Source organism: Halichoerus grypus, chromosome 5, assembly GCF_964656455.1.
Source record: "Halichoerus grypus chromosome 5, mHalGry1.hap1.1, whole genome shotgun sequence".
Lineage (NCBI taxonomy): Eukaryota > Metazoa > Chordata > Mammalia > Carnivora > Phocidae > Halichoerus > Halichoerus grypus.
In genome coordinates, this window is record NC_135716.1 from 65,995,862 (window position 1) to 66,023,329 (window position 27,468).

A 27,468-nucleotide genomic window follows, 5' to 3' on the forward strand; every position below is an offset into this window, starting at 1 on the left:
TTCTTACAAATCTGCAGCAAAGACTTTACTGCCTGCTGGGTTTGGTTTCTTGCAGAAACAAGTGAAGGTACAGAGTTCTGCCTTCCGGTTACTAGTTGCCATACGGTCAAAACAGATGCCACACATGCAACCATAGATTTTAGGAAGCTTTTGGCTAATGCTGATGTGTGTGTATACCTGTTTTAGTTGTATTTCAACCCTGGTAAGCAAACAATTAGACTGCTTTTCAGAATTATTACAAATCAATTAATTTCTTCTTATAGTAGTGCAAGGTTTTCTCATAAATCAGAATATTCAAAACTTTCAGTGAATGTATAGTTGCAATTATTAATTGCTTTTAAAAATATAAAAATAGGCAATCTTGGTGGAAAAAAAGTCAGACTTCAGAGAAGAAAGGAAAAAGGAATCGATCAACCACGGAAATGCTCGTGATCAGAAAACTGGAGGAAGAAATAAGAAAAAAGGTTCAGAACACCTTGTAGGAATGAATTTGACCATTTTTCAGTTGAGCCTTGAACAATTAAGAGAAGGGTGGGAAGAAATCTGGAGGCAGTTCAAAAAATGAGGAATCAGAGAGGAATGGGGGATTAAGTATGAATGGATTTTTTTTCCTAGGTTTTAAAGAATGGGTGAGTATGGAAGGGCCAATCATGAGTCCAAGTTGCAACCAGCCTGATAAGAGGGATGGGTATTAAGGAGGGCACGTACTCCATGGAGCACTGGGTGTTATACAAAAACAATGGATCGTGGATCACCACATCAAAAACTAATGATGTATTGTATGGTGACTAATATAACATAATAAAATTAAAAAAAATAAAAATAAAATAAAAATAAATAAATTAAAATTAAATAAAAAAAAGAGGGATGGGACTCTGTGAAGGAAGGGTCACTGTGATAGACTGAGTAAATGAAATATAACTTGTTAGTGTAAAAGAAAAATTGTCTGAATCATAACTTGTTAGTGTAAAAGAAAAATTGTCTGAATCTTATTTGCAGCAGAAACTTTTTGCCTAATGAAAAGGAAGAACTTGGTGCTCCTGAAAAATGCTTAAGTGGTTTTTGGATAAAATTTCATGGGATTTGGACTTGGGGAAACTCGCCCTGTTGACTGTCACCCATAAGCCAAGAGCTGAGTCATTTTAAGCTGTTCTTTCCCTTTTGTAGCTAATCTAACAATGGTTAGCTATCAATCTCTTTCTATAATGTTCCTAATCAGAGTAAATGGTTGAACTGACCTCCTGGAGGCTTTCCTTCTTGCAATATTGTACTAAAACTTTGACTCATAAACAGTGTACAGTTTTTCTTTAAGATTAGAATCATTTAATAAACATGATTGTTGTATCATCTCAGAAGCTGAGAGGCTAGTGTTACGACAGTTCTGCTAGTAAAAATGAAAACAACTACAAAATGAATGAATCCAAGAATCATCACCATCGATGTGCTATCTGCCCCTGAAATACTTCTTCTTTTTTTTTTTTTTAAGATTTTATTTTTAAGTAATCTCTTCACCTAAAGTGGGGCTCAAACTCACAACCCTGAGATCGGGAGTAGCACGTTCTACCAACTGAGCCAGTCAGGTGGCCCTGCCCCTGAAATATTTCTGTGGCACCACAGTAGACACTGTGTATTTAGTGGACACTGTGTTGTGTTGCTCAGTTTCTTTGTCAGAATGGGAAGACCTGTGCTCCCAGCTTCTGGGAGTTCACCAGCTGCTTTCAGAAACTGTCTTCAGCTACAGAGAGCTCCCTTGTCTAAGCTCATCCTCCTCACCATCCTGAGGGCAGTCCACAAAGCAATAAATGACTTGTTGCTACTGTGCTCTAAAGATCTAAACCTTCACCCTATTTGGGGACAAATTCTGAAGGGCCATCTGAGTTCTAGATATCCTCAGGGGCTGAGTCTTGTTGAAATTGCATCCCAGCCCAAACTCTCCGTCTATGTGTTTGCCTCACTCTCCCACCCCTGGTGCTGATTCTGAGAGCTTGCCCTAATACTAAACTCCTGCACTGGTCTCTCCCTGAGTCTGTTTCCCAGGACCTCTCCTGTAACAGGTAGAAACAGCAGAACCTGGTAGGAAAGAGGTGCTGTGGGTAGATTTTATTTTGGACCAGGACACTTTGTTGCTTCTCCAAGAACCAGTCTGTTTTTTTGTTGTTGTGTTGTTGTTTTTTAATCTATAAAATGTTCCTTTAGTGAACAGAGCCCTGCTGTAGCTGGGGAGTGAAGGTAGAGGGAATGGTTCTTATGTAAAGGAATGCTCAGAGAGATCCCTGTACATTCTGTCCTCAGAAATCTGGTTTCCAGGGCTAAGTGGGAAATGAAATGTTGGAAAAGCCAGTAAGTGAGTCAGAGACAGAGAGAGAATAAATCTCGAATACTGGCATCAGAAGTAGGGTCAGATCGTGAGAATGAACTAAGCTTTAACATGGCATTGTGAATTTGTAAGCCAGAGTATTCAAAACTCAAGTGTGTATAAGTTATAATGCCAAGACTATTAAACAAGAATGACAAAACTATTTAATCTATTCCTTGCCTCTTGGAGATAATCAGAGCCATCTGTTCCACCATTTTTAAAGCTGCTTCAAAATGATTACATTCCCGTCTTACCTAAAATTGTACTTTATAAAAAAGAGATTTAAATGTAACAACACTCTCTGTTGTTGGGTCACTCTGTTCACTCAACAGCATTTTATTTAATAAGCATTTTGCCTGCCATGTCTATATGTGTAAGCTAAGTGCTAGGTTAATACTATAAGCTGGCTTTTTGGGAGAAGGGAAAACTAATGAGAAAATAAATACCATTGTTTAAATTGCAAAGAAAGCCAGAATAAGAGGGAGTAATTATAATTTAAGATATTTGTAGTCAGGTTCAGGGCTGGTATCTAAGATGCCTCACTATTTACACGTGACAACTGAACAACAACTTTCAGGCTTATAGCAGCCTCAAGTCTCAGTATATACCACTATTGCCATCTCAGCCACAATCAGGATAGTCACCTTAAGGAAACAAGAAAGTGGCACATTTTCTATTTTAATTAGGCAGAAGTAGCATATCAACAAGCTAACCCCTCAGCTGGGCTGAATTTGTCTAATTAACTCACTTCTACTTAAACCCTATGTCAGTGGAGCAGAAGGTGTTCAAATGTGAAAAAGGGAGAAGGTCCAGGCATTTCTATTGTCATATATTTACTCCTCACAACTTAATCCTCATAAACCTATAGGGGAAGGTAGTCTCGTATCATTTTACAGATGGGAAAACTGAGATCAGCCTCAGAGTTACCCAAGGGCTGCAGTAGGCCAAGGTACAAAGCAGAGGCCCATTTGTCGCCATGGGGTATCTTGGTTATGGGCAGCTCAAGGTAAAAACAGGATCCATAAAAATGGAGGTAAGAATGACTAAACAGATATGGTAAAGGGTTAGTGAAAGAAAGCTCTAAAGAAAGCAAAATGATATAGTGACAGGAGGGGCAACTTCACAGTGGAATGGAGGAGCAATCACGGGAGCTCTGAAACTCTCTGAGTCTTGTCTTTCTGTTATGGAAAAGGAAAGAATACCTACATCTGAGTTTTTTTTTTTTTTTTAAGATTTTATTTATTTATTTGACACACACACGCACACACAGAGAAAGAGAGCACAAGCAGGGGGAGTGGCAGTCAGAGGCAGAGGGAGATGCAGACTCCCCGCACAGCAGGGGGAGCCCGATGCGGGACTCGATCCTAGGACCCCGGGACCATGACCCAAGCTAAAGGCAGTCACCCAACCAACTGAGCCACCCAGGCACCCCTGAGATGGTATTGAAGATTAGATGAGACAATGCATGTAAAACATGAAGCAGTACCTGGCACTTGGCAGGTCCTCTCAATCCTCTCAATTCCTTCCTTCTTTCCTTTTCTTTCCTTCCTCTGTTTCACAATTTTGCCCAGAGGGGGTCTTAAATCTACAGAAGGGGATAGGAAATCAAAGTCAAGACAGAGCTCGTGAAGAAGGGGGAAAAGATAACCACAGTCATTATTTAGTTATAGGTATGACTTATTTAATTTTTTAAAATTTTATTTTATTATGTTATGTTAGTCCCCATACAATTAAACCCAATCTATATTTTATGTCAAAAGTTGATAGGACCTTTCAGACTTGAGTAATCAAGTCTGATTTTAGGAACTTCCCAATATTGGGGGAAAAAAAATGTGTGGAGTCCACTTTGACATTTTCACCAGGGGACTTTCAAATATTTCCCAACAACTAAAGCCAGAATGTAATCTACTCTTTCTCCAGCACTTATTTGCCTCCTAGGAATTCACAAAATTAAAGCCATATGAGTGCTTGTGCTTGCAATCTCTCCATTGTCACTCCACAATCTCACGTGGACTGGCCTCTTTTTGTTCTCCTTTCGGATGTCAATCCTTTTTGTTCTCTTAGTCCCAGCTCTTTGAAGTAAGGGTCATCTAATTCATTTTTATAGCTCCAGCAGGCCAAGTATAGTGCCATGGACAACATTTGCACTTAACAAAATGTTGTTGACTAAGTCGGTGGATTTGGAGGTCTCAATCCAATGTACTAGTATTATCAAAGAGCAGAAGAATTAGGACATACATGTTGAAAAGCAGAGGGATATATCAGAATTCAAGTTCTGTTGACTTCCAAACAGGCTCTTTAAAATGAAAAGGCCACAAAGTAAATTGGGCCAGAATTTGAGATTAGATTAGAAAGAGAACAGAGAAAGAGACTGGCAGCTCTGACCACCTGCCAGATGAGAGTCACCTGGGCAGGCGGAGGAAGCTTTGAAGTATGACCCATCATCTGAATTGTCATGACTCTTACTTTAGAGACTCAATTGTATCACCCTCTCCCTTTACTCTCTCTGATTTCACTTCTGTTTTTGCTTGTATTTCTCTCTCTCTCCATGTGTTTCATAATCAATATTTTCTAGAGAAAGATGACTAGGCCAGATGTTATCTATATTGAACATATTTCCACATCTGCACACCTCAAAGTCTAAGGGCCACGCCATGACTCTTTTAGATCTGTTAACCCTGGTCTAATTAGTACGGCCAAGGTACACAAGACACTAACATTGGTAACTGATGTTGAAGGAACAATCTGTGGCTTGTTTCTGAAGGGGACTGCTGAGCATCCAGAATTTTACAGTTGCTTCTCCTGTATACCTTATGAACCCCTGTGTTGGAATTAAGCTGGAATTGCCAGATTTATTAATAAAAATGTAGAATCCCCAGTTAAATTTGAATTTCATATAAACAACAAACACTAAATGTAGTATTTGGGATATACTTATATGTGCTAAGATGGCTGTGTGGGTTCCAGGCATAGCATCCACATTCAAAGCAGTGGAAAAGGGAAGGAGGGAAGCAAAAGGGTCTGTTCATTCCTGTTAAGGGCACTTTTCTGAACTAATACCTTAAACTTAGCTTACTGGTTAGAATTTGGTCACATCTAACTACAAGGAAGGCTGAGAAAGAAGTCTTTCTAGTGGACAGTCACATACATGTTGATTTAAAAATCAAGGACTGTTAGTGAGAAGCAAGGGGGAAGTAGATATAGAAGAGCGACTAGTCATCTCTGTCAGAAAAGTGATGGGAGTAAAGACATGTTTCAGAAGTAAAATATACTGAACTAGATTGAATATAATGATGCTGATGCTGGGTTACGAGAGCAAAATAATAAAAAAAGTCTTCCAATTTTATTTCAACCAGGTCAGTTTACAGAATGGAGGTCCCTTTTAAAATAAATGGAAAATGTAAGAGAAACATACATTCAAAATTTGTTAAGTGCACACCGTAAAGTGTTCAAAGTAAAATACTATACAGAGACTGTAGGAATATGACACAGTTGCTAACCAAATCTAGTAGGTGACAGTGTGGTCTTCCTTCTTCCACTTTCCTAAGACAGTGTGATTAACTGCAGGTGCTTGCTATTATTGTTACGAAGTAAAATGTTTAGCATGATGCCTGGTACATAGTAAATGTTCAATAGATTGACTAATGCTTAATATTTTTACCTATATTTTCAAACAGAAGAGTCATCCAGGAGATCAAATGGAAAATAAAAGAAAAAGTTGAGGATGCTTGTGAGAATTAGTGAGAGGGGCTTTCTGCAGTGGTTACAGAAATGCACAGCATGGATATCGTCCAGTAAGCTGGCTCTACCGGCCAGGCAGTGATGGAAACCAATTTGTTTTACCTTGGAGGAGACAGAGTAGCTGTTGGTTCACTGTATCCTTTTGGATTTCCTGGATATTTGAATTTACAACAGGAGGAAGGAGAGGCAGTAGAAAGACCCTGGAATAAAAGTCAAAGATGAAGATACTCATAAGCATTGGTGTTCTAATGCTAGCCCAGCCATTTATAGCTTTAGGGCCAAGGACAGCAATGCAGTAGCTTAATTCAGTTATGGAGCATTAAGAGCCAGGTGCATGCAAAGTACTTACAATTATGTCATCTCAACCCCAGGGGCAGGGATTCAGGGGGTGGGATTCAGGGGATGGGGACTCAGGGGAGGGGGCTAGAGAGTGGGTGCAGACAAGGCTGTCTGAGAGATGGTTCCCACGTTCTAGAGCAAGAAAGAGACTTAGAAATAACTCAGATATGGTAGAAAAATGTGATGGGGTGAAAAGTTGAGACAGTGTTAAAAGTATGGAGGATGGAGATCTTAATTACAAAAGAAGAGTTAGGGATAATTTCTAGGAGGAAGTGGGATTTGAATTAGACCTTGAGAGGTAGGTAGAATTTTAGTATTTAGGGGAGAGAGGAAAACTTTTCAGGCAGAGCAAATATCATAAGCAAAGGTGTGAAAGGGCAGACTGTGAGGGACTCCGTGGCTCAAGAGTTAGTGTATATGGAACTGTACTAGCTGTGGGAGTTATACAATGGAGACAAATTGTGGAGGGCTTCTCATTGCAGGTGGAAGATTTATGACTTAGTCACAAAGGCATTATCATTAAGAGTTTTGAATAGGGTAAAAGCAGAATAGGTCTGTGTTGTAGAGAGGTGCCAATGGGGAGGATGGGCTGGAAAGGTCAAAGGTCTGAGATCAGTCCACAAGCTGTTGTAATAGTCCAGAGAACGGTGCAAATAAAATCTTACATAAAGTAGAAAACACAGTGGCAAGAATGGTTATTAGTTACTTATCAACTGAGCAACGAGGGTAAATTACTTAGCCAGAGTACCATTATATGTTCTCTAAAATACTGCTAAAAATTACATCTCAAGTTTGGTGTGGAGAGTAACAAACATGTGTTCAGTCCCTGGTGAACGGGCCTTACTCCAGCAAAGATATTTTAAACGTTTCTCCCTTATCCTTTGTAAGAACAACCTGTGGGGCTTCTACCACTTCTATTTCGGCCCTTAGCGTTGTTCTGCAATAGACTGGTCTTTCTTCTCTATTCCTGGACTGTATGCCTCCCGGCCCTGGTCTCCATTCCTAACCTCTCGGACAAGACTTCGCACACAGTAGGCTCTCAACAAAAGCATGTGCGCAAACAGGCTGTGCAGGGCGAAAAGAGGTGGCCGGGACCAGGCTGGAGGCAGCGCGCATTACAGGTACCTGCCGCTCGCAGGGTTCTCTGTTCTCTGGGTCGTACCTAAGAGATCAGCGGTGCCACTGAGCAGCGGGCACAGTCCCAACGCTGTTCTAGGAGCAGGCAGGGTCCCTCCTCCTGAGGGGCGCGGGCTAGGGGATGAGAAACCCAAGCGACTCACTTCCAAAACTGAACAGAAATCTCCCTCCTCCAGGCCTTCAGAGGTTCGTCGTCAGGAAATCCTAACCCCTTCCCCCTCTTCTCTGGCCCTCCTTCCGGCCCCTAGGAACCCAGGCGCCGTTTTTCCAGAAGCCGCCTGGCCGGAGGCGGTCGCGGAGCGGGGCGGTGCGCGTGGGTGGGGGCTGGGCCGGGGGAGGGGAGTGCAAGAACTTTGAGACTCAGCCTCGGGGGCCCGCGGTGACATTCCTGGCAGCGCCGCGAGCAGGCCCGCCTCTGGCGCCCGGACCGGGAAAGAGTCGCCGAGAGACGCCGCGGGAAGCAGGAGTGTCGCCGCCCCGAGAGAGACCCCTGGCTGTCCGCTGCGGCCGCGCGGGACCCACACGGCGGAAGACGTGTCCGCGGGCATGGGCCTCTTCTCGCTGGAGCCGTTGCTGCCGCAGCTACTCAGCTTCCCGGGCCTGGCCCTCGCCGCGGCCCTGCTACTCGTGGTCCTGTGCCTGCGCGCCGGGCGCACCAGGTAAGCGCCCCGGCGGCCTTACCGCGCGGCCCGGCTGGCCGGGCCACGCATGCGCCCTGGGCCCCGCGGACTGTGCGCGACCCGGCAGGCCGAGGGAGAACCGCCCCCCCCCCCCCCCCCGACCCCAGTGATTTCAAGTGCGTATAGTCAGAACTTGCTGCGGGGCAGCGGAGTGTTGGGGGATTGTGTGTAATGACAAAGGCTTCTTCTGCGTCTTCCCCATACATACGCATACATATTAAAGCGTTGGGACCGAATTCGATTTGCTGCTCCCGTGTAGGTTGTATGTAATAAGCCCTAGGTTTGCATTATTCATTATGCATCACGCATGGCTTCCAAACACACACATTTTGGTGCCGAGTTCCAATGAGTTGATGCTTTATGGCGTAGAATTCGTAGAACATTTCGAGGGGAATTTTCTTACATTTCCTTCAGTTAAAAGTGAAATGTTTCAGGAGAATGGCAGTGTCTGGTACGAACAATAATTCTGAGTACTTCTCTGTGCCTCAGTTTACATCACTGTACCTCATGTGGAAAAACGCAGTAATAATACATCATGGGAGTTTGGTGACTACTAAGTGAGTTTATAGTGTGCATTTTGTGCATTTACTGTATTATTTTTATCAGAACAAAACCAACAACACAACGCTAGAAGTGTGTCACTTCTTTATCAGATTTGAAATGTGGAAGTAGAAACAAATATTTCAAATAGAAACATTCACTCGAAATCACTGTATTTTCTGTTTGCGATTAGATGTTTGCGTAGGTATATATACACACAGATATGTTTATATGTATATGTTTGTGTGATACAGGTTGTTTCTCAAAGGTTTGCACCATTGTACCGCATTCAGATACCTGGGGACATTTCTAGAATGTGCATGGATGAATACTCTAGAAGGGAGTGTTGCTTTTTTTCCCCCATGCAAATTTTCAGTGATTTTCCTGGGATGTGCCATGCCCTCCCCTCAGGTTGCCTTTTCCAATGGCTGTGCTCTTGCTTTAGAACCCAACATGAGAATTTAGGATACTTTAATTCAGTGTTACTTGATTCTATGTAGGTTCCATCTTCCACAGTGTCTATCCCTCAGCCAAGGCCACATTTAAAATAAAACTGATAAATTCAAGATAAGATTTGGGTGGTGCTAGGAACTCAGTTCATTTCCAGCAAGTCATTAATCATATACATATGTTTTTAAAAATCACCATTTTTTACTAATAATTGACTTAAATATATATATATATTTTTAAAGATCTTATTTATTTCTTTGACAGAGAGAGACACAGAGAGAGAGGGAACACAAGCAGGGCGAGTGGGAGAAGGAGAAGCAGGCTTCCCGCTGAGCAGAGAGCCTGATTCGGGGCTCGATCCCAGGACCTTGGGATCATGACCTGAGCCAAAGGCAGACACTCAACGACTGAGCCACCCAGGCGCCCCATAATTGACTTAAATATAGATACTTTCTAAATTATTATAAAGACAACATATAAAAACAGAGTCTGGTTAGCAAGGCCAACTTGAAAACAAACATGTATCTATTATTCTTTCCCTACCTCCCATTCCCTGCAAAAATGACAAAAGTTAGTCCTACCAGAACAATATAAAATAAATATAAAATGGTTAAATTCTTCTAAATAAATGAAATACAGAGTGGCACTAACTTATATATGTGTTAAAGGGGACATTTATAGTTAAAGGGCTTGTTATGAATAGAGGACGGTGTTCACAGAAAATATGATAGGGAGGGGGCAGTAACATAGATTTTTAAATCCTGCAGTTCTGGAAACAGAAGTTAGAAATGGACCTTACTGGCCCCAATCAAAGTGTTTGCATTTGGTGGAACTAGGGGAGAATCCATTTCCTTATTTCTTCCAGTTTCTAAAGGCCACCAGAATTCATTTTTTTTTTTTCATACTCTGATGCTTCTGCCTCTGACTTATAAGAACCCTTGTGATTATGTTGAACCCACCCAGATAATCCAGGATAATCTTCCCATCTCAAGGTCCTTAATTTAGTCACATCTGCAAAGCCCTTTTTGTGATGTAAGGTAACATATTCATAGGTTTGGGGGATTAAGACATGGACATCTTTGGGAAACATCATTCTTCCTACCACAATGCTCCCTCTAACCTCCAAAGATTTATGTCCATCTTACATGCAAAATATACCACCCTGTCCCAGCGTTCACAAAAATCTCAACCTATCACAGTATCAACACAAGGTCCAAGATCTCACATAAATCTCAGTCAGCTCCAAAGTCCCAAATCTCACCATTTAAATCATGTAAATTAGTGCGGGGATCTCAATATGATCCATCCTGGGACAAAAATTCCCAAGAACATTGTGGGTCTTTCATGTACGTCACAGGGACTGACTCCATCAATAAGAGGCTCCTCCACAGATTTTTCTTGGATCATTCCATTTACAGTCCTGGCTTCTTTTGACATGGCTGAGGGGAAACTGTCACATGCCTCATCTTTTCGCTGGTTGACCAATACTGTACATGTGAGTAAGTGTGTATGACTAAATTGTCAAAAGTTCAAAATAGCCAACGTGAAACCAATGAATCACTGAAGTAGTAATTAGTAAGAAATTATTGTGCACACACCAAAAAGACAGTTCGCAAACTGGAAGTGCTCAAACCAGAACATGAAATGAGACTCAGGGGTATATTTTTATAAAGCAGCTTATATAGTGAGAGAGTAGTGACTGTTTATTCTTCATAGTAATGGATTTCGTTATTACAGTTTTCAGTGGTTACTTGGGAAATAGTTCAAGTTTTGCTTATCATTTCCAGAGGCACATGCAAGAAATAATCCAGATCAAGTTATTCTCGCAAAATAAGCTAAATTAAGCTTTGCCTGAATGACTACAGTGGTTCTGTCTGCCGAGGGAAGCTTCAAGGCTGGTCTCCATCTATCCTTGATTTTAACAGAATACGCCAACCTTTTGATTTTTCTCAGGCACTAGCAAAATGTGTCCAGCCACATCCTTGGCTTTCTCTCCAGAGCACTCTTTTTTGACAGTGACTCTCCTAGTTTGCTGTCTGGATAGGCTGAGAATTTCCCAAAGCATCATTTCCTGGTCCCTCTGTGCCCAAGAATTCTTCCCTTCTACGTCTTCCCTCTCACATTTTACTATAAGCAGCCAGACAAACTAGGCTACCCCTTCAACACATTGCTTAGAAATCTCCTTAGCTAAATATCCAAGTTCATCCTGTACAAATTCTGCTTTCCATGTAACTGCAGTGCACAATATAGTTGCGCTTTCTGCAACTGTAAGACAAGAATCCCTTTTGTCCAGTTTACAGTGGCATGTTCCTCATTTAATCTGAGCCCTCACCAGCAGTGCCTTTGATGTTAATATTTTTACTTATGGTCTATTTAGGATGGTGTAAATATTCTTTAAGATATATATATATATATATATTCTCTCCCATAGTCCTCACTTTCTTCTGAGTCCTCACTAAGGGAGTTGTTAACATCTGTATTTCTACTCATCATCCGTTCAAGGCAATCTGGATTTTTTTCTATCATCTTCCTCAAAATTCTTCTAGCCTCTGCCCATTGCCCAAAGTCATGTGTATGTTTTTAGGTATTTGTCACAGCAGCATGCCACTTCCAGTTACCAAAATTGCACTAGTTTCCTATGGCTGCTATACCAAAATTTTACAAATTCAGTGATGTTAAACAACACAGACCTATTCTCTTACAGTTCTGGAGGTCAGAGTCTTACTGGACTAAGAGTAAGATTTTGGCCAAGCTGAGACACTTCCGAAGGTGCTGGTGGAGAATAGTAGGTTCTGAGAACACAACTGAACTTGCACTGTGTAGGTCTTCAACTGGAGAAACACCTCAAAGATTGAACCCAGGGGTGCCTGGGTGGTTCAGTTGGTTAGGCGACTGCCTTCGGCTCAGGTCATGATCCTGGAGTCCCAGGATCGAGTCCCACATCAGGCTCCCTGCTCAGCGGGGAGTCTGCTTCTCCTTCTGACCCTCCCCCCTCTCATGCTCTCTCTCTCCCTCTCTCATTCTGTCTCTCAAATAAATAATTAAAATCTATAAAAAAAAAAAAAAAAAAAAAGATTGAGCCCAGAAGAAGAGGTTGCCTCACCATAAGACATTTTCCAGACTACCTCAGAGAGAATCCCCTTCCTCAGCAGGAGATTCAAAGGGTCCTTGGATTCTGTGACCCCTGACTGTGCCTAACTTGTCTGAGTCATTTTCCTTAACTGGAAAATGGAAACAACAGCTACTACACTAGGTAGATGTGAGAAGCAAAGTGCATGAGAAATGTAAATACATTTTGTAAATGAAGTGCTATCACTTCAAAGACAATTGGCTTGCACCATTAAGTTTCTCTGTCACTTCCCAGAAACCCTTTTTTCCTAGTTGCTGATTAGGAGAAAAAATGGGACGATTTTCTTTCCCTCTCCCCCAACACACATATCCCCATGCCCCCCAAAATGCTGTAATTAGTCAGAAATAAGATTTGAATGCTGATAAGATGAGTCAAAGTAAAAATTCAGTGATTTCTTTTCAAGTTGTAAGATGTCAAGGTTATGTAGATAATGAGTTATTTTGAAATGTTGATTTGTTGACATCACTGTATCACATAAGTCAATTATTTCCTCTTTCTAATTGATTAATTACTCCCAAGCTAGACCTATGGTGCTCTAGATCCCTCACACTGTTAACACTGCCTAGACAATGAGAAGAGCTAGGTTGCAATCATTAGTGGATTTTTTCTTGTTTCTTCCTCTTTTCTCATGACAAAATATAGGAAAAAGATGTGGGCAGCTGAAAGCAAAGTAATTTTCTACTCAAGATTGTGCTGAGTTTAGCAGGTGGATTTTTATGTTTTTACATAGAAGGTGCTAGAGAGACCTCCAGGCACATTTGTGGCAACAAGTAATCAGTTATGCGTGGTGCTACAGTTTCCCTTATTAAACTGTAGTGTTTGGATCGTCTTGTTACCATTTGAGACAGATTTCAGGCTTGCTTTGCTGTTTTACTTTGTAACTTAAAAAAAGAAGGTCCTGAAGGTAGAGAATCTTCCTATTGTATAATTACAGGAACATGTGAGCTCTGAAAACACTTCACTGTTTGTGTGCCCTTTAAAGTGACCATTTAATATGTTGTTGATTAGGCCAACATTAAGGATTGCTAAATGCTGTAATCATATTTGCTGATAAATCCCAGCAATCTTTTAGAAGATACCTCTTTGTGTAAGAGAAATCAATTCAGAAGTTATACTAGTTCAGCATAAATCCGTTACCTCTATAAGAATAAAATCTTGAAGTGCTTACCTTAGAAATGTGGGACTATTTATGTATGTAAAGTCATCCATGGCTTATTGTTCCCCAACAATGGGACCTTCTTGTAGAAGGCAGTGTAGTGTAAGGCAAAGAGCATGGCTATGAAGTCAGATGGACCTGGATCCAACATCCAGCTCCACCCCACTATCCTGTTGATTTTTGAGAAGAGGGTAAGGGAAGACAGAAAAGAACAATGTTGAGGCCCTACTTTATGCCACAGTTTGTGCTGAGATGTTTTGCATACGTTATCTCATTTAATCTTCACTGTGGTTCATGAGATAACTGTTACTAAGCTATTTTTCAGAGGAAGAGACTAACACAATAAGAGATAAGCTCATTTGCCTGAGGTTGCAGATTTACTCAGAAGTAGAACTGGGTTTTTGATTCCAGGTCCCTTATAGTTATGGTAGACAGAATAAAGCCCGCTCAGCCCCAAAGTTGTTCTCACCTTCATTCCCAGAACCTATGAAAATGTTAGGTTACTTGGCAAAGGGGAGATTAAGGTTGCAGATGAAACGAAGGTTGTTAATCAGCTAACCTTAAAATGAGGGATTATCCTGAACTTTTGGGTGGGCCCAGTGTAATCACAAATTACCATGGAATGAAGAAGGAGGTAGGAGAAGAAGTCTACCAACCACCGGTGGCTTTGGAGATGGATTAAGGAGTCTAAGGGACAAAGAATGTGTGGGCAGCCTCTGGAAGCTGGAAAGACAAGGATTCTCCTCTAGAGCTTCCAGAAAAGAACCTAGCCCTGCTAACATCTTGATTTTAGTCCTAGACCCACTTTGGACTTCTGGGCTACAGAGCTGTAAGATAATACATCTGTGTTGTGTAAGCCACAAATTTGCGCTAATTTTTTACAGTAGCCGTAGAAAACTAATGCAGGCGTCGTATCTGCCATGCCCTTGGTCTTAAACTACACGGCCTTTTGTAAGAAAGTTCAAAGAGTAGAAAAGACTGGGCCTTGGGCGACTTCTCTGGTTGCCTGTGAGGAGGAGTAGGACAGAAAACAAACATTTCTAAACACTCAGTGCCTTCATCACTATACTAATGCATAATAATTTGAGAATTTGGGGTCCTAAACTTCACAGATCATCATGGACTACTCATCAGTCTTTGTTCCTTATCCATCAATATACAAATAAGTTTTGAAAGCTTGTTATGTATCTAGCATCTCTGAATCTTTAAAATCATTTTGAAAATAAGTCTTAGATTGTAGGCATTGAGATCCAGATGTGAACTGGTCAGATTTCTTATTTCCCAGACTTGGTGCATCCCTACGTCCTGCTGCCCACAGCCTGGAGGATAAGACAGAAGAGGACTCTGAGGATTTGAGAGGACCTAGGGGGATGGGATCCTATACTTCACTGACTTCCCAAAAGTAGGAGAGCAGAGGGAACCATAAGCTGTAGAGAAAAGATTAACAGCCTCTTGTAGGAGAATATTTTTGTATTTTATCCAAAGTAAAATCCCACTGAAACTACTTCAGGTTACTCTTCTGTGAAAGACAAAGGACAAAATTATAGAAAGCTACTTTGCTGAATAAGAGAAGGTGACATCTATTATATCGTGCATTTTTATAGCCAGAGTGCTCATTTTTATGGTTTTGGCATTTTTTTCAACACAGAAGTATTTGGGATGGGACTTTTTTTTTTTTTTTTTGGTCTATAGGAAAGTGGGAAGGATTAATTAAGTCTATAATTGCTTAATGCAGGAATTAATAGAAATTTTAATAAAAGTGCAACCGTAACAGGATTTAAATCCATTGTCATTTCTCCTCATAACTTTATCCTAAATAGTTGATAATAATGAAGAAGAAACTTAAAATGCTTTACTTTACTGACTAGTTTCTCAGCGAATATTTGTCATAAGAAATGAAGGATGAATGCATGAATGGACAGTTCGGTGTGGTAATTCTCTATTTCTAATATGAATATTTTAGAGTTGTAGATATTAATAGCAAGGTATATAAACTGCATACAAAAATGATATATCAAATGTCATAAATAACACATTTTCTGCAGCTTAATTAGAAAGTGAAGATGTCTTAAGCAAGTGCTTACCTGTCATGAATATTTATAAATGGAGAACGTATCAGTGCAATGTTATTCTTTAGTGTAAACCTAACTGAAAACATAGCGATTGTAGTGCAGTCAATTCCGATGATTCCTGCTTCTTCAGATTCAGAGTTTAAACATAAGTACGGTTAACTTTCAGTTCTAGGTACTGGATTTTATAACTGTGCTTATGATTCCCTTCCCTGGTATAGATGGACAGTGTACTTTATTTAACAGATCAACACTCCTTTGAGAAAGGGCTGAGCCTGGTTTGTTAATCACATACAATCACACATATTTTGGTCCTTAGTACACTTAAATAATGGTAAGATGATTACTCATAAACTATTAGAGACACTATGTTTTCTGCCTGAAAATCAAAATCATGCTGATGAAAGCATTGCTTTGTATTAGCTGTACCTTGGAACTATGAACATCCAAACCACTTTATCTCAGGAAGACAAGTGGCTTGTTGCTCAGTCATGTCTAGTGAGGATTTAATGTCATGACATTGTATTTTGGCGGTGCTGTCCTTTTGGGGCAGGATGTGAGGGGATCAACTTCTTCGGGTGTTGGACAGTTATCACTTTAGGGTTAGCTACTCCAATATTGTTGACTCTAATCTATTTTTGTGTATTGAGTATATAGTACTATAAAATTGTTTTTGACTTGTTATTATGAACAGCCAACACTTTTGAGCACTTCCTATGTGCCTCCTAGACATAGAGGCAAGTATTTTATATTCATTATTGTGTTAAATTTATTGAATCTTCCCTCACAATAACTTTTCTCATTTTATAGAGGTAAGAAGTCAGTCTCATTTAAATAATGTTCCCAAAGTCATACAACCAGAATGTAGTAGGGTCTAGGATTCAGACCCACTGTGTTTGACTTCAAGTCCAAAAATTTAACACTGTTTTATCTTTTTCTCTTATTCTTTTTAAATCTTTGCAATAATGTTTTGACATATACATTAACTCTTTACTGAAAACTAAAGTATTACGATGTAATACAACTTTTGCTATAAGTACAAATTAAAGTAGAAATTTAATTAAGACAGGAATAAATACATTAGGACTTCAAAAGAAGAATGTGTTAAAAATCTAAGCAAAGCAAAAAAAAAATCTAAGAAAAGCAGATAATGATAGTCTGCTATATCTCTGCTGCGCTGGATTGTGTGAAAGTCACATTTGATGGATAGTGTGAGAAAATACGTCTTTTTCCTTATCTCATATACTGGCTTTTGCACCCTTTCATTTAATGACTCAGCAGAAGATTTGAGATTCACTGCATGCTCTTGTTCAGATACAATGGAGAATAGGACAAATGACATAGGACTCTGCCCTTTTTTTCTTCTTTTGGACATACACAAATCTGTATATATTTAGTGTATATAATTTGATGAGTTTATAAAAAAGTATACATCCATGAAACTGTCATAAACCTACCCATCACAAGCAAGTTTCCTCCCATGTTTATTTATGATGATGATGATAAGAACCCTTGACATAATATATATCCTCTTAGCAAATTTTTAAGTATACGATGTAGTATTATTAACTATAGGCACTATGCTATACAGATCTCTAGGACTTATTCATTTTGTATAACTCAAACTTCATGCCCTTTGACTAATACTTCTGTTTCCTCCTCCCCACTGAGCCCTGTTAATGTTTGTTCATTCTACTCTCTTCTTCTACGAGTTTGACTATTTTAGATTCCTTATATAAGTGGTATCATGGAGTATTTGTCCTACATCTGGCTTATTTTACTTAGCATAATGTTTTTCAGGTTCATCCAAGTTATCACAAATGGTGGGATTTCCTACCTTTTTAAGGGTTAATAATCTTCTGTTTTATGTATATACCACATTTTCTTTATCCATTTATCTGTAGACAGATACTTAGATTTCTTCCATATCTTGGCTATTGTAAATAATGCTTTAATGAAGATGGGAGTGCAGATCATGGGATCCTGATTTTAATTATTTCTTAATATATACCCAGAAGTGTGATTACTGGATTATTCAGTGGTTCCATTTTTAATTTTCTGAGGAAATTCCATACTGTTTTCCAGAGTAGCTGCACCAACATTCCCAACAGTAGTGTATAAGAGTTCCATTTTATCTACGTATTTGCCCACACTTGTTATCCTTTGTTGTTTTTTTTTTAAAGATTTATTTATTTATTTGAGAGAGAGAGAGAGAAATAGAGTGTGTTACATGAGTTGGGGGGAGGGGCAGAGGGAGGAGAGAGGGTATCTCAAGCAGACTCCCTCCTGAGCACAGAGCCCAACACAGGGCTTGATCCCACGACCCGGAGATCATGACCTGAGCCTAAATCAAGAGTCAGATGCTTAACCGACTAAACCACCCAGATGCCCCTTGGTTTTTTTGCTAATAGCCATCCTGCCATGCTATCATTGTGGTTTTGATTTGCCTTTCCCTGATGATTAGTGTTGTTGAGCACCTTTTCATATACCTGTTGGCCATTAATATGTCTTCTTTAGAAAAATGTCTATTTAGTTCCTTTGTCCATTTTTATTTTTCATTTTTTTTTAAGATTTATTTATTTGAGAGAGAGCAAGCAAGAGAGAGAGAGAGGGCACACGAGCAGAGGGAGAGGAAGAGGGAGAAGCAGACTTTCCTGCTGAGCAGGGAGCCCAATGCGGGGCTTGATCCCAGAACGTAGGGATCATGACCTGAGCTGAAGGCAGATGCTAACCAACTGAGCCAACCAGGCGCCCCTCCTTTGTCCATATTTAATCTGTTTGTTTTGCATTTGAGTTGTAGGAGTTCCCTATAGATTTTGGAGATGAATGCTTCATCAGATATATGGTTTGTAAATATTTTCTCCCATTCTGTAGGTTGCTTTTTCATTTTATTGATTGTTTCATTTGCTGTGCAGAAGCTTTTTAGTTAGGTGTAGTCCCACTTGTTTATTGTTGCTTTTGTTTCCTATGCTTTTGGTGTCGTCTCCAAGAAGTCATCAAGAAGCTTTTCCGCTGTGTTTTCTTCTAGAAGAACATGCCTCTTGACCACAAAGAATAGTAAGCAGGCTGAGAGTCACATCTCACTCTTTCTGAAAACTTGTAAAATTTGATTCAAGATCACTATTTTCAAAGGGAAAACAATGTTGAAGCAACCTGGAATCAAAGGGGAAGGCTATTTCACCCTTTGGTAATCAATTGAAGACAGTTTAGTGTGTTTCCCATTTTAACAATCCTTCAGAAGAGGATTATACAAGCTGTTGCACGTGTCATTGCTGCAGTTCTTATTTCACTTATAGAAGCAGCATTAAATATTGTGTGAGAAAGTGTTACAGACAGTTCAAATATTACTCGATGTCACAAAGCATAGTGGTTCTTGATATGTCTCCTGAATGCTTTCAGGCCTATAGTGAACTTTCAATCTTGCTTTGGATTTTGAATGGCCTTTTTCACATGGACAAAGAACCTCAGTACTATTTGCAGAATGTGTAACTTTGCCCTTATATTTCTTTTCAGGCATACATGCAAATTCTTTCACTATACATTCAGTGTGTGTGTGTGTGTGAATATATAAATGTATAAATATATGTGTGTATATATGTGTATATATTTCAAACTAGTTCTACCCTTTTTGCTTGTCAGTGTGTTGTGCCATATGGTATAGAGCATCATGCCAAAAGATAAAAATATTTCTAGAACATATGAAATCACCAGTCAACTGAAGAAGGGTAAAGACTTTTGACCACAGCATTTGTGACTCTGATGCATTTGTGGGCAATAGTACGTAGCTTAATACCCCAATTCTAAAAACAGGACATATTTTGAAGTTAAAATGGCACTTACTTTTTAAGGGAAAGAATCCAAAAGCAAAGGCTTTGAAAATTTTATTTTTCTAAAGGAATTGATTCAAATCAGTGTTTTCTTTCTAAACTGAAATTCTCCATATTTATTTATAGAACTTTCCCCCTCTTATTTTAATCTCTAGAGTTACCATACAGAGAGGCCTTGGAGATGGAACCCACCCCACTGCAGGTGGATAGAGTCTTCTGGCTGTGGATAACATGGCCACTCCACAGTTTTTCTAACTTATTCCATAGATGGGATGTTTTAACCCAAAAAAGAAAGGTCTAGAAAATCAAATCCCACAGCATTCCTAGGGACCATGGAATAAAGTCATCATAACAATGTGATTCAAAGCTATTTACTCTCCAACAATACGCAATAAGCATTAGCAATCTGGGCTATAATATGCGTTACTGTGCTACTCAGATTTTACTCATTTTAGGTCTCAAGTAGACCTGGATTCCTTTGTGCCACACTGAATATTGTTCAACTACTTAACTAATGAAAATGAGGGGAAAAAAAGTTCAGTAGTTTATTTCCCAGACAAGGATTGAGTGTATTTTTCACTAGAGAGATAAACTATTATGTAAAAAAAAAGTGCCATTGCCGTGACATTTGTGGGTAACAGTTCTGTAAATAGCACTAATGTTCTTTGACAAAGATCCAGTCCTAACTTTTTATCTCTTCACTAATTGATTCTTTTTCTTTTGTATTTATTCACTTTCCCTAATTGTCTTTTTTTTTTAACAAAATGACCCTACGTGGGCTTGGTTTTTACAGGATAGATCTATAATAGAATAGTCTTGTTAGAGGGCATCTTAGCAATGCTCCTTCTAATTTTATGATTTATGTTTGAACCCTGCTATATTGCAATTTACTTCTTAGGCAGTGACAGTTACCTTGAGACAAACATAGATCTCAAGAATATTCAAGCAAAAATCGTATTCTAGAAGCATCTCTATATTTTATTTGTTCTTATGCTTTTCCCTTTGTTCACTGGAGATCTACTATAGAAAGTTTCTTTAGTTCCAAATATAAGTTAATGAAGTTGAGGAGGTAGGTAAAAATGTTCTTAATTACACTGCATTGGAAGATATATGCAAATTATGCTCCACTTTATAGGCAACTATAATATTTTTAAAGGGCTAGTCTTTCCTTTTTTAGGAGCTAAAGTGACTGATTCATGTCAGTTTCCTCAATCTGCTTTAGTGGGACTAAGATAACTCAGTCCCTCTTTGAAACTGTATTTGTACTCTTTTAAAACAGTCATGTTTGAGAAGAAATGCTGGCCAAATAGAACCAAAAGCTGAAATAGTGTCTATTTTTGGACTTTAAAAATTGTTCATGTCTTAGAAAAAGGAACACATAACCAAAGAGTCTCAAGCACTGTTTATATGATAGGGTAAGAGGACCTTTAGGTATTTTAGGATAACTCAGATTTGTAGGATATCTCATGACCTGTCTAGCAAATTTAGAATAATGCTAGGTTATTTAATCACATAAAATTGATCATTCTTTATTTGTCAACAGCTTTGAACAATGACAGTTTTATTACTGTAATTATGATATGCACAAATTTATTTTCAAATCCCCCTCCTTATTTAGAGTTTGTTATCAATAGAAGGAAAAACAGGGAAGAAACATACAGGGACGTTGTTTCTGTCTGTCACAGGTTGACTTTAGAAAAATGACTAGACTTTCAGCTACATCTAGAGCTTACTTTTCACGGGTCTCTGAAGCCTTGGTAAGATCAAGTAAAGAAGAATCCACAGTAGTGAGTGCTTTTCTTCTCCAATTACTGTCTCCAGGCTTTCACTGGAATGGTACAATTACAACCAGGTTAAGAAAATAACTTAGAAAACTTATTTTTATTAGAAGAGAACATCTAAGATCATGATATTTATGAAATCGGAAATAATGGAATTCCCACAGGAGAGGAAATGGCATGATATTTCTCACTCTCTCTGAGCCTCAGTTTTCTCCTGTAAATAAGGAAGTCAGACTAGATAATCACTTTGGAAATAATTTGATTCTATAGGGACATTGCCATTCTCACATTAACCCCTCAGACTACACATATTTCAGTTATACAGAATGTACCTGTCCTCAAATACAGTATGTCTTCTTCTGACTACATTACAATACTCTTCTTTCTGCCCTTTTAGACCCAACATAAAAGCGGCACCTCTCTGGAGTTTTTCCAGCTCTTTCCCGGGCAAAGTTTACCATCTCCTCCTCCAGCCTCCACCAGCACCTCAGAATTCACATCACGGTGTATTATAATTATTGGTCAATATGCATTACTCCCTGGCCAGTGTGTCAGCAACTAGGCTGAGAATCAGAGTCTGCTTTTTATTCATCTCTATGTCTTCAGTACCTAGAAATAAATGCCTGGCGTATTGTAGGCAGTCAATAAGTAATACAATAATAATTAAAAAAGAACTATCCTTAAATAGAACCAATGCTCATGATAATATGGACAATAAAGCCTGTGGACAATTTTCTTTTTAGTCATTATTGGTTCATAAAATGCTGTGAAACCTGACATACACAGTTGGACTATAAAGAATATGACTCATGGCTCCATGTGAGTTATAGCTAAGTCAGTTATTGGGAATTACTCTTAGGCTACCTGTAAACTACAAGAGTAGTTTAAAGGCCCCGCAGGGGGCGCCTGGTTAGCTCAGTCATTAAGCGTCTGCCTTCGGCTCAGGTAATGATCCCAGAGTCCTGGGATGGAGCCCCATGTGAGGCTCCCTGCTCAGCGGGAAGCCTGCTTCTCCCTCTCCCACTCCCCCTGCTTGTGCATGCTGTCAGTCTCTTTCTCTGTCAAATAAATAAATAAAATCTTAAAAAATATAAAGGCCCAACATACAATAATTATAAGACCCTGAATCCCATAGTGAGTTCAGGGCCATGAGAAGAGAGCAACACTCTTTTTGAGAGTTAGAGAAAAGAGTTGTTTGAATGGGATTGGGTAAGGACATTTGAAAATCTAAGCATGTCCCCAGAACTCAGATCAGAGACAAGAAAGCCATTTCAAAAAACAAATCAGATGAAACTCTTGGTACAAAAGTGAAATAGAAGAGGGTAAGGTATTTGATCACCCATATTTACATTTATTCAGAATATTTCAGGTGGCAATATGGCAGATTGTTTAAGAGTAAGAGCTTTAGAACCAGAGAGATAAGGAGGAGTTTGAATACACTGTGCTATTTATTTGAGGTAAGACTTTCCACAAGTTATTTTACCTCTGAGGGTCAGAAATAGTTTTGGAGGCAGATGGATGAATGTGAAAAGGTTTCATTGCTCAGACCCTTGAAGAAAAGGAGGTATTATTATTACTATTCAGTAAGTAATAATTGAACTCCTACAATGTGGAAAACCCTGAGGTGTGTAGAAAGCAGAATAAAATACCATTTCTGCCTCCAAGGAGTTTATAACTGAATTGGGAAGATATGTATAAATAGGTCCCAATCCCAATCTTTAGTGTTCACATTTCCCCGTTCTATTAATTCAGTATTGCTTAACCTCTATATCGGTCCATGTTTATATACTCCGTTTCTTTCACATGATCCCATAAGGTTGTGACTTGCACTGGGAGGAGAAGTTGAGGCTACTAGTGTCAACTGTTACTACTGACATGAATTTCCCAACAATCATAAAGGGAAAAGAAATGGATTTTCCACCCCAATCCCTCTCTTAAATCCCTTTTCCCTTTTGTATGTTCTTTTCAGTTCAATTCAACAAATATTTATTGGTTACCTACAGAAATAAAAGTCAGTTTCTGTCCTTGAGGAACCCAAAATCTATAAAGACACATAAATAATCAAGCAATTCCATGATGCAGTATAATAGATAATCAGGATGGAGATAAAGCACAGAAAAACAAGTGTTGATGGGGGGGCTAGATTAAAGAAATTCTTAGCAGTAGGAACTACTAGACTGGGCCATCGGATTCCATGTGGATGGAAGGAAGGGGGAAAGGAAAAGTGTAAGGATGACTCTTTGGCTTCAGGTCTTGAGTGACTGGAACTGGGTCATTCGATAAGATGGAGACTGTTTAGGAGGATTAGGTTTGGGGCTAAGAGGATGAGTCCACTTTTTGAACATATTGAATATGCAGTGTCTGTAGGATGCCCTTTTGTAATATTATCTTTGTATAATTATCTTTGCAATTGTATGCATGGGCATTATTTTTCCTTCAATTCCACCTTCATGGTTTTTATTGGGAAAAGGGAAAGAGGGATGGGTAGGTTATTAAAAAAAATTGAGGTAACTGCCAACTCAGGACAATTCTCGCAGATGTCATATCTTCACCAACATCTTATGTTACACATAAATGTTATCTGCCATCCTTTCACAAGATATGTCTTCTGGGCCAAAGTAATTGGTTAAAGGGTACGTGTATGACCTGAGTCTTCCACTTGAATTTTTCAAACTGCAGCTGACAGGGAAGATCCCACTCATTTATGGTCCTAGAGTTCTAAAGATGTGAGCCTGGAAATGGCTAGCAGCCATTTGCCCTATCTTGAGGGAAGCAGGTCTACATTAGAGAAAATTTAGCTAATAAACAACAACAACAAAAAATCAGAAAGAATAGCTGAACATCATTCTTCTTCATTCATTCAACAAATGTTTCTTGAGTGTCAAATATGTGCCAGGCATTATTTTAGATGCTGGGAAACACCAGTAAACAAAACAGACACTCACACAAAAACTGCACTTGTGGAACCCAGAGACAGACAGACACTAAATAAAAACACAATAAATAAGTAAATTATATATCATGTGAATAAGCGCTATGGAAAAAGTAAAGCAGAATAAGAGGGATCTGGAAGTGGGACTAGCTATAATTTTTTTAAATTTAATTTTATTATGTTATGTTAATCACCATACATTACATCATTAGTTTTTGATGTAGTGTTCCATGATTCATTGTTTGCATATAACACCCAGTGCTCTGTTCAATACGTGCCCTCTTTAATACCCATCACCAGGCTAACCCATCCACCCACCCCCCTCCCCTCTAGAACCCTCAATTTGTGTCTGAGTCCATAGTCTCTCATGGTTTGTCTCCCCCTCCAATTCCCCCCCTTCATTTTCCCCTTCCTACTATCTTTTTCTTTTTTTTTAAACATACAATGTATTATTTATTTCAGAAGTACAGGTCTGTGATTCAACAGTCTTACACAATCCACAGCGCTCACCATAGCACATACCCTCCCCAATGTCTATCACCCAGCCACCCCATCCCTCCCATCCCCCCTTAATAGGGTCATAAGGTTAGCCATTGCTAAGGAGGTAATATTTGAGCAAAGAATTGAAAGAATCAAGGAGGAGGAGACTGTGAATGTCAGTGGAAAGAACGTTCTAGTATAAGAATGGAAAGGTGAGGCATGCCTGGTATCTCTGGGGTATGGTGAGCTGGTCAGCATTGTGGGAGGTAAGTGACAATGCATAATATTGTTGAAAATCAGGTCAGAGGAGTAACAAGTAATTAGATTGTGAAGGCCTACAAGACCATTGTAAGGCTTTGGCTTTAATTCCTAGGGAAATGAGCCATTGGAGTATTGGGAAGAGCAGAATCAGGTAGTCTGATTTGTGATTTAAAATGATCACTCTGGGGTGCCTGGGTGGCTCAGTTGGTTAAGCGACTGCCTTCGGCTCAGGTCATGATCCTGGAGTCCCAGGATCGAGTCCCGCATCGGGCTCCCTGCTCAGCGGGGAGTCTGCTTCTCCCTCTGACCCTCCCCCCCTCTCATGTGCTCTCTCTCTCTCTCATTCTCTCTCTCAAATAAATAAATAAAATCTTAAAAAAAAAAAATGATCACTCTGCCTGCAGCATAGAGAGCAGAGTGGAAGCCAGACACCAATAGGTTAAGAAGTGATCGTGACTTGGGTCAGATGAGTTTTTGGCAGTGAAAGTGGTGAAAATAGTCAGAAGTGGATTATATTTTGAAGGTAAAGTTGTCAGGATTTCCTAGAAGAGAGAAGTTAAGTGAGACTCTAAGATTTGTTGACAACTGAAGGATGGATCTGCCATGAGTTCATGTAGAGAACTGCAGATTGGGTGCATTTGGGAGGGAAGATCAGTGGCTCAGCTTTGGACAGTTAAATGAACATGCCCTATGGGCAGTTGGATATTTGCGTCTCAAGGTCAGGAGAGAGGTCTGGATTGGAGATATAACTTTGTGGGTCATTGGTATATAGATAGAGAAATAAGGCAATGAGCATAGATGAGAGTAAGGGAACAGTGTAGGTGTGAAAGAACAGAAGGACCAAGGGCTGAGCCTTGGCTACTCCCACATCCAGAATTTAGGCAAAAGAGGACTGGCAAGGGGCAATCAGTGAGGTAGAAGAAAACCCTGAGAGTGTGGTGTCCAAGTGAAGAGATCATGTCAAGGAGGAGAGCCTAATGAACTGTACTGAATGCTGCTGACAAGTCAAGTGAGAATAGGACCAAGAAATAACTCTTGAATTTAGTGAGATAGAGACCATTGTTGATCTCAACAAGATAAGCTTCTGTGGAGTAGCAGAGCTGAAAACTTGTTTTGGGGGAGGCTTGATAGAAAAAGGCAGGAATGAAATGGCAGGCAGTGACTACAGATACATCTTTCAACAAAGATTTGTTCAAAAAGTTTTGTTGTAGAGGGAATCGGAGAAATGGGGGCAGTAACTGGTTGGGGACATTTAATTAAGAAAAGATTTTATTTTTAGATATATATATAAGAGAAATGACAGCATGTTTGAATGCAAATGGGAAGGATCATATAGAAAGAGAAAATGATGATATACACCAGAGAGGTAAGAATTTCCAGACAGAATTTCTTGTGTTAATGAGAAGGATCATATATTAGTCAGGGTTCTCCAGAGAAACAGAACCAATAAGGTGTGTGTGTGTGTGTGTGTGTGTGTGTATGTGTGTGTGATATATATGTATATTATAAAGAATTGGCTCACATGATCATGGCAGCTGGCAAGCCCAAAATTTGCAGGGTGGACCATCAGGCTGAAGACCCAGGAAAGAGCCAATGTTGCAGTTCAAGTCCAGAGGCCATCTGCTGCAGAATCCCTTCCTGCTTGGAGGAAGTCAGCCTTTCTGTTCTATTCAGGCCTTTAACTGATTGAATAAGGCTCACCAACATTATGGAGAGCAATCTGATTTATTGAGAGTCTACCAATTTAAATGTTAATCTGATCCAAAAACACCCTCACAGAAATAGCCAGAATAATGTTTGACCACATATCTGGGCACCAAGGCCCGATCAGGTTGACATAAGACTAACCATCCCAGGCAGGATCTCCTGTGCAAGAGGAGGGTTGGATTAGATAGGGGCCTGAATTATTCCTTCATAGAAGAAGGTAGGAAGGCAGAGCATGGGTATGCAGTTATGGTTGGTGGGGGGATATGGTGCTGAGAGTCTGCAAAATGTGTCTTCAGATTACTTCAGTTCTCATGTAAAGTAGGAAGCAGGGTCATTGGATGAGAGTAAAATGGGGGACAGGGTGTTAGACATTTGAGGAACCAAGGAAAGGGGAAGTATGATTTAGTTGACCAGCAACATGGGAGAGTGAATGGAGTAGGGAAATGTGGCATGACCAAATTCAGGGCCATTCGAGATTTGGGGTCATTGATTTACAGTGAGACCTGTCAGCAGGATTATGTTTTTCTCTGGCCATATTCACTGCACTGGCAAGGTGAGAAGGCAGAGCTTCAAACTAATGGAGTTATGGCCTTGCCTGTGAGCTACGTGTCGTGTGAGAAGCACAATAGTTGAAGGAGTAAGCCAGGGAGTAATTGAGATGACGGGCCATAGAACTTAAGCTAGAAAACAGGCACAGGAGGGCATCAAGTGGGAGAAGGACTCAAAAGGTGGATATTCTGAGGGCATCAAGCCCCTGGTGCCTCTCACTCCTGGGGCCAGTTTTACTCCTGACTTTAGTTATGTGAGCAGATTTTCTTTTGAGCCTAAGTAGATTGGATTTCTGTTACTTGAAACTAAAAAAATTCTGCTAGTCTGGGTAGA

General features: G+C 39.8%; 1 protein-coding gene and 1 long non-coding RNA gene across 4 annotated transcripts in view; one reads left to right on the top strand and one right to left on the bottom strand.

The window, feature by feature from the left end:
- Nucleotides 1-7,807, bottom strand: part of LOC118550624 (uncharacterized) — a 31,953-nt gene extending 24,146 nt beyond the window's left edge. Inside the window, exons 1-3 of one of the 3 annotated variants that reach the window (XR_013447869.1) lie at nt 7,599-7,807; nt 6,200-6,297; nt 3,843-3,941 (exon numbers count right to left, since the gene is read on the bottom strand). This is a non-coding gene — a long non-coding RNA (uncharacterized LOC118550624). Of the gene's footprint in view, nt 1-3,478; nt 3,942-6,199; nt 6,298-7,598 lie in introns of those variants that run through there. The other 2 variants (XR_013447870.1, XR_004924666.2) reach the window with 2 other exon arrangements.
- A 294-nt stretch (nt 7,808-8,101) lies between these two features.
- CYP7B1 (cytochrome P450 family 7 subfamily B member 1) overlaps nt 8,102-27,468 on the top strand; it is a 175,829-nt gene continuing 156,462 nt past the window's right edge. The window contains exon 1 of the mRNA XM_078072335.1: nt 8,102-8,232. Within this exon, the coding sequence (XP_077928461.1) occupies nt 8,120-8,232 (113 nt within the window). The 5' untranslated portion in view covers nt 8,102-8,119. The remainder of the gene's footprint in view (nt 8,233-27,468) is intronic.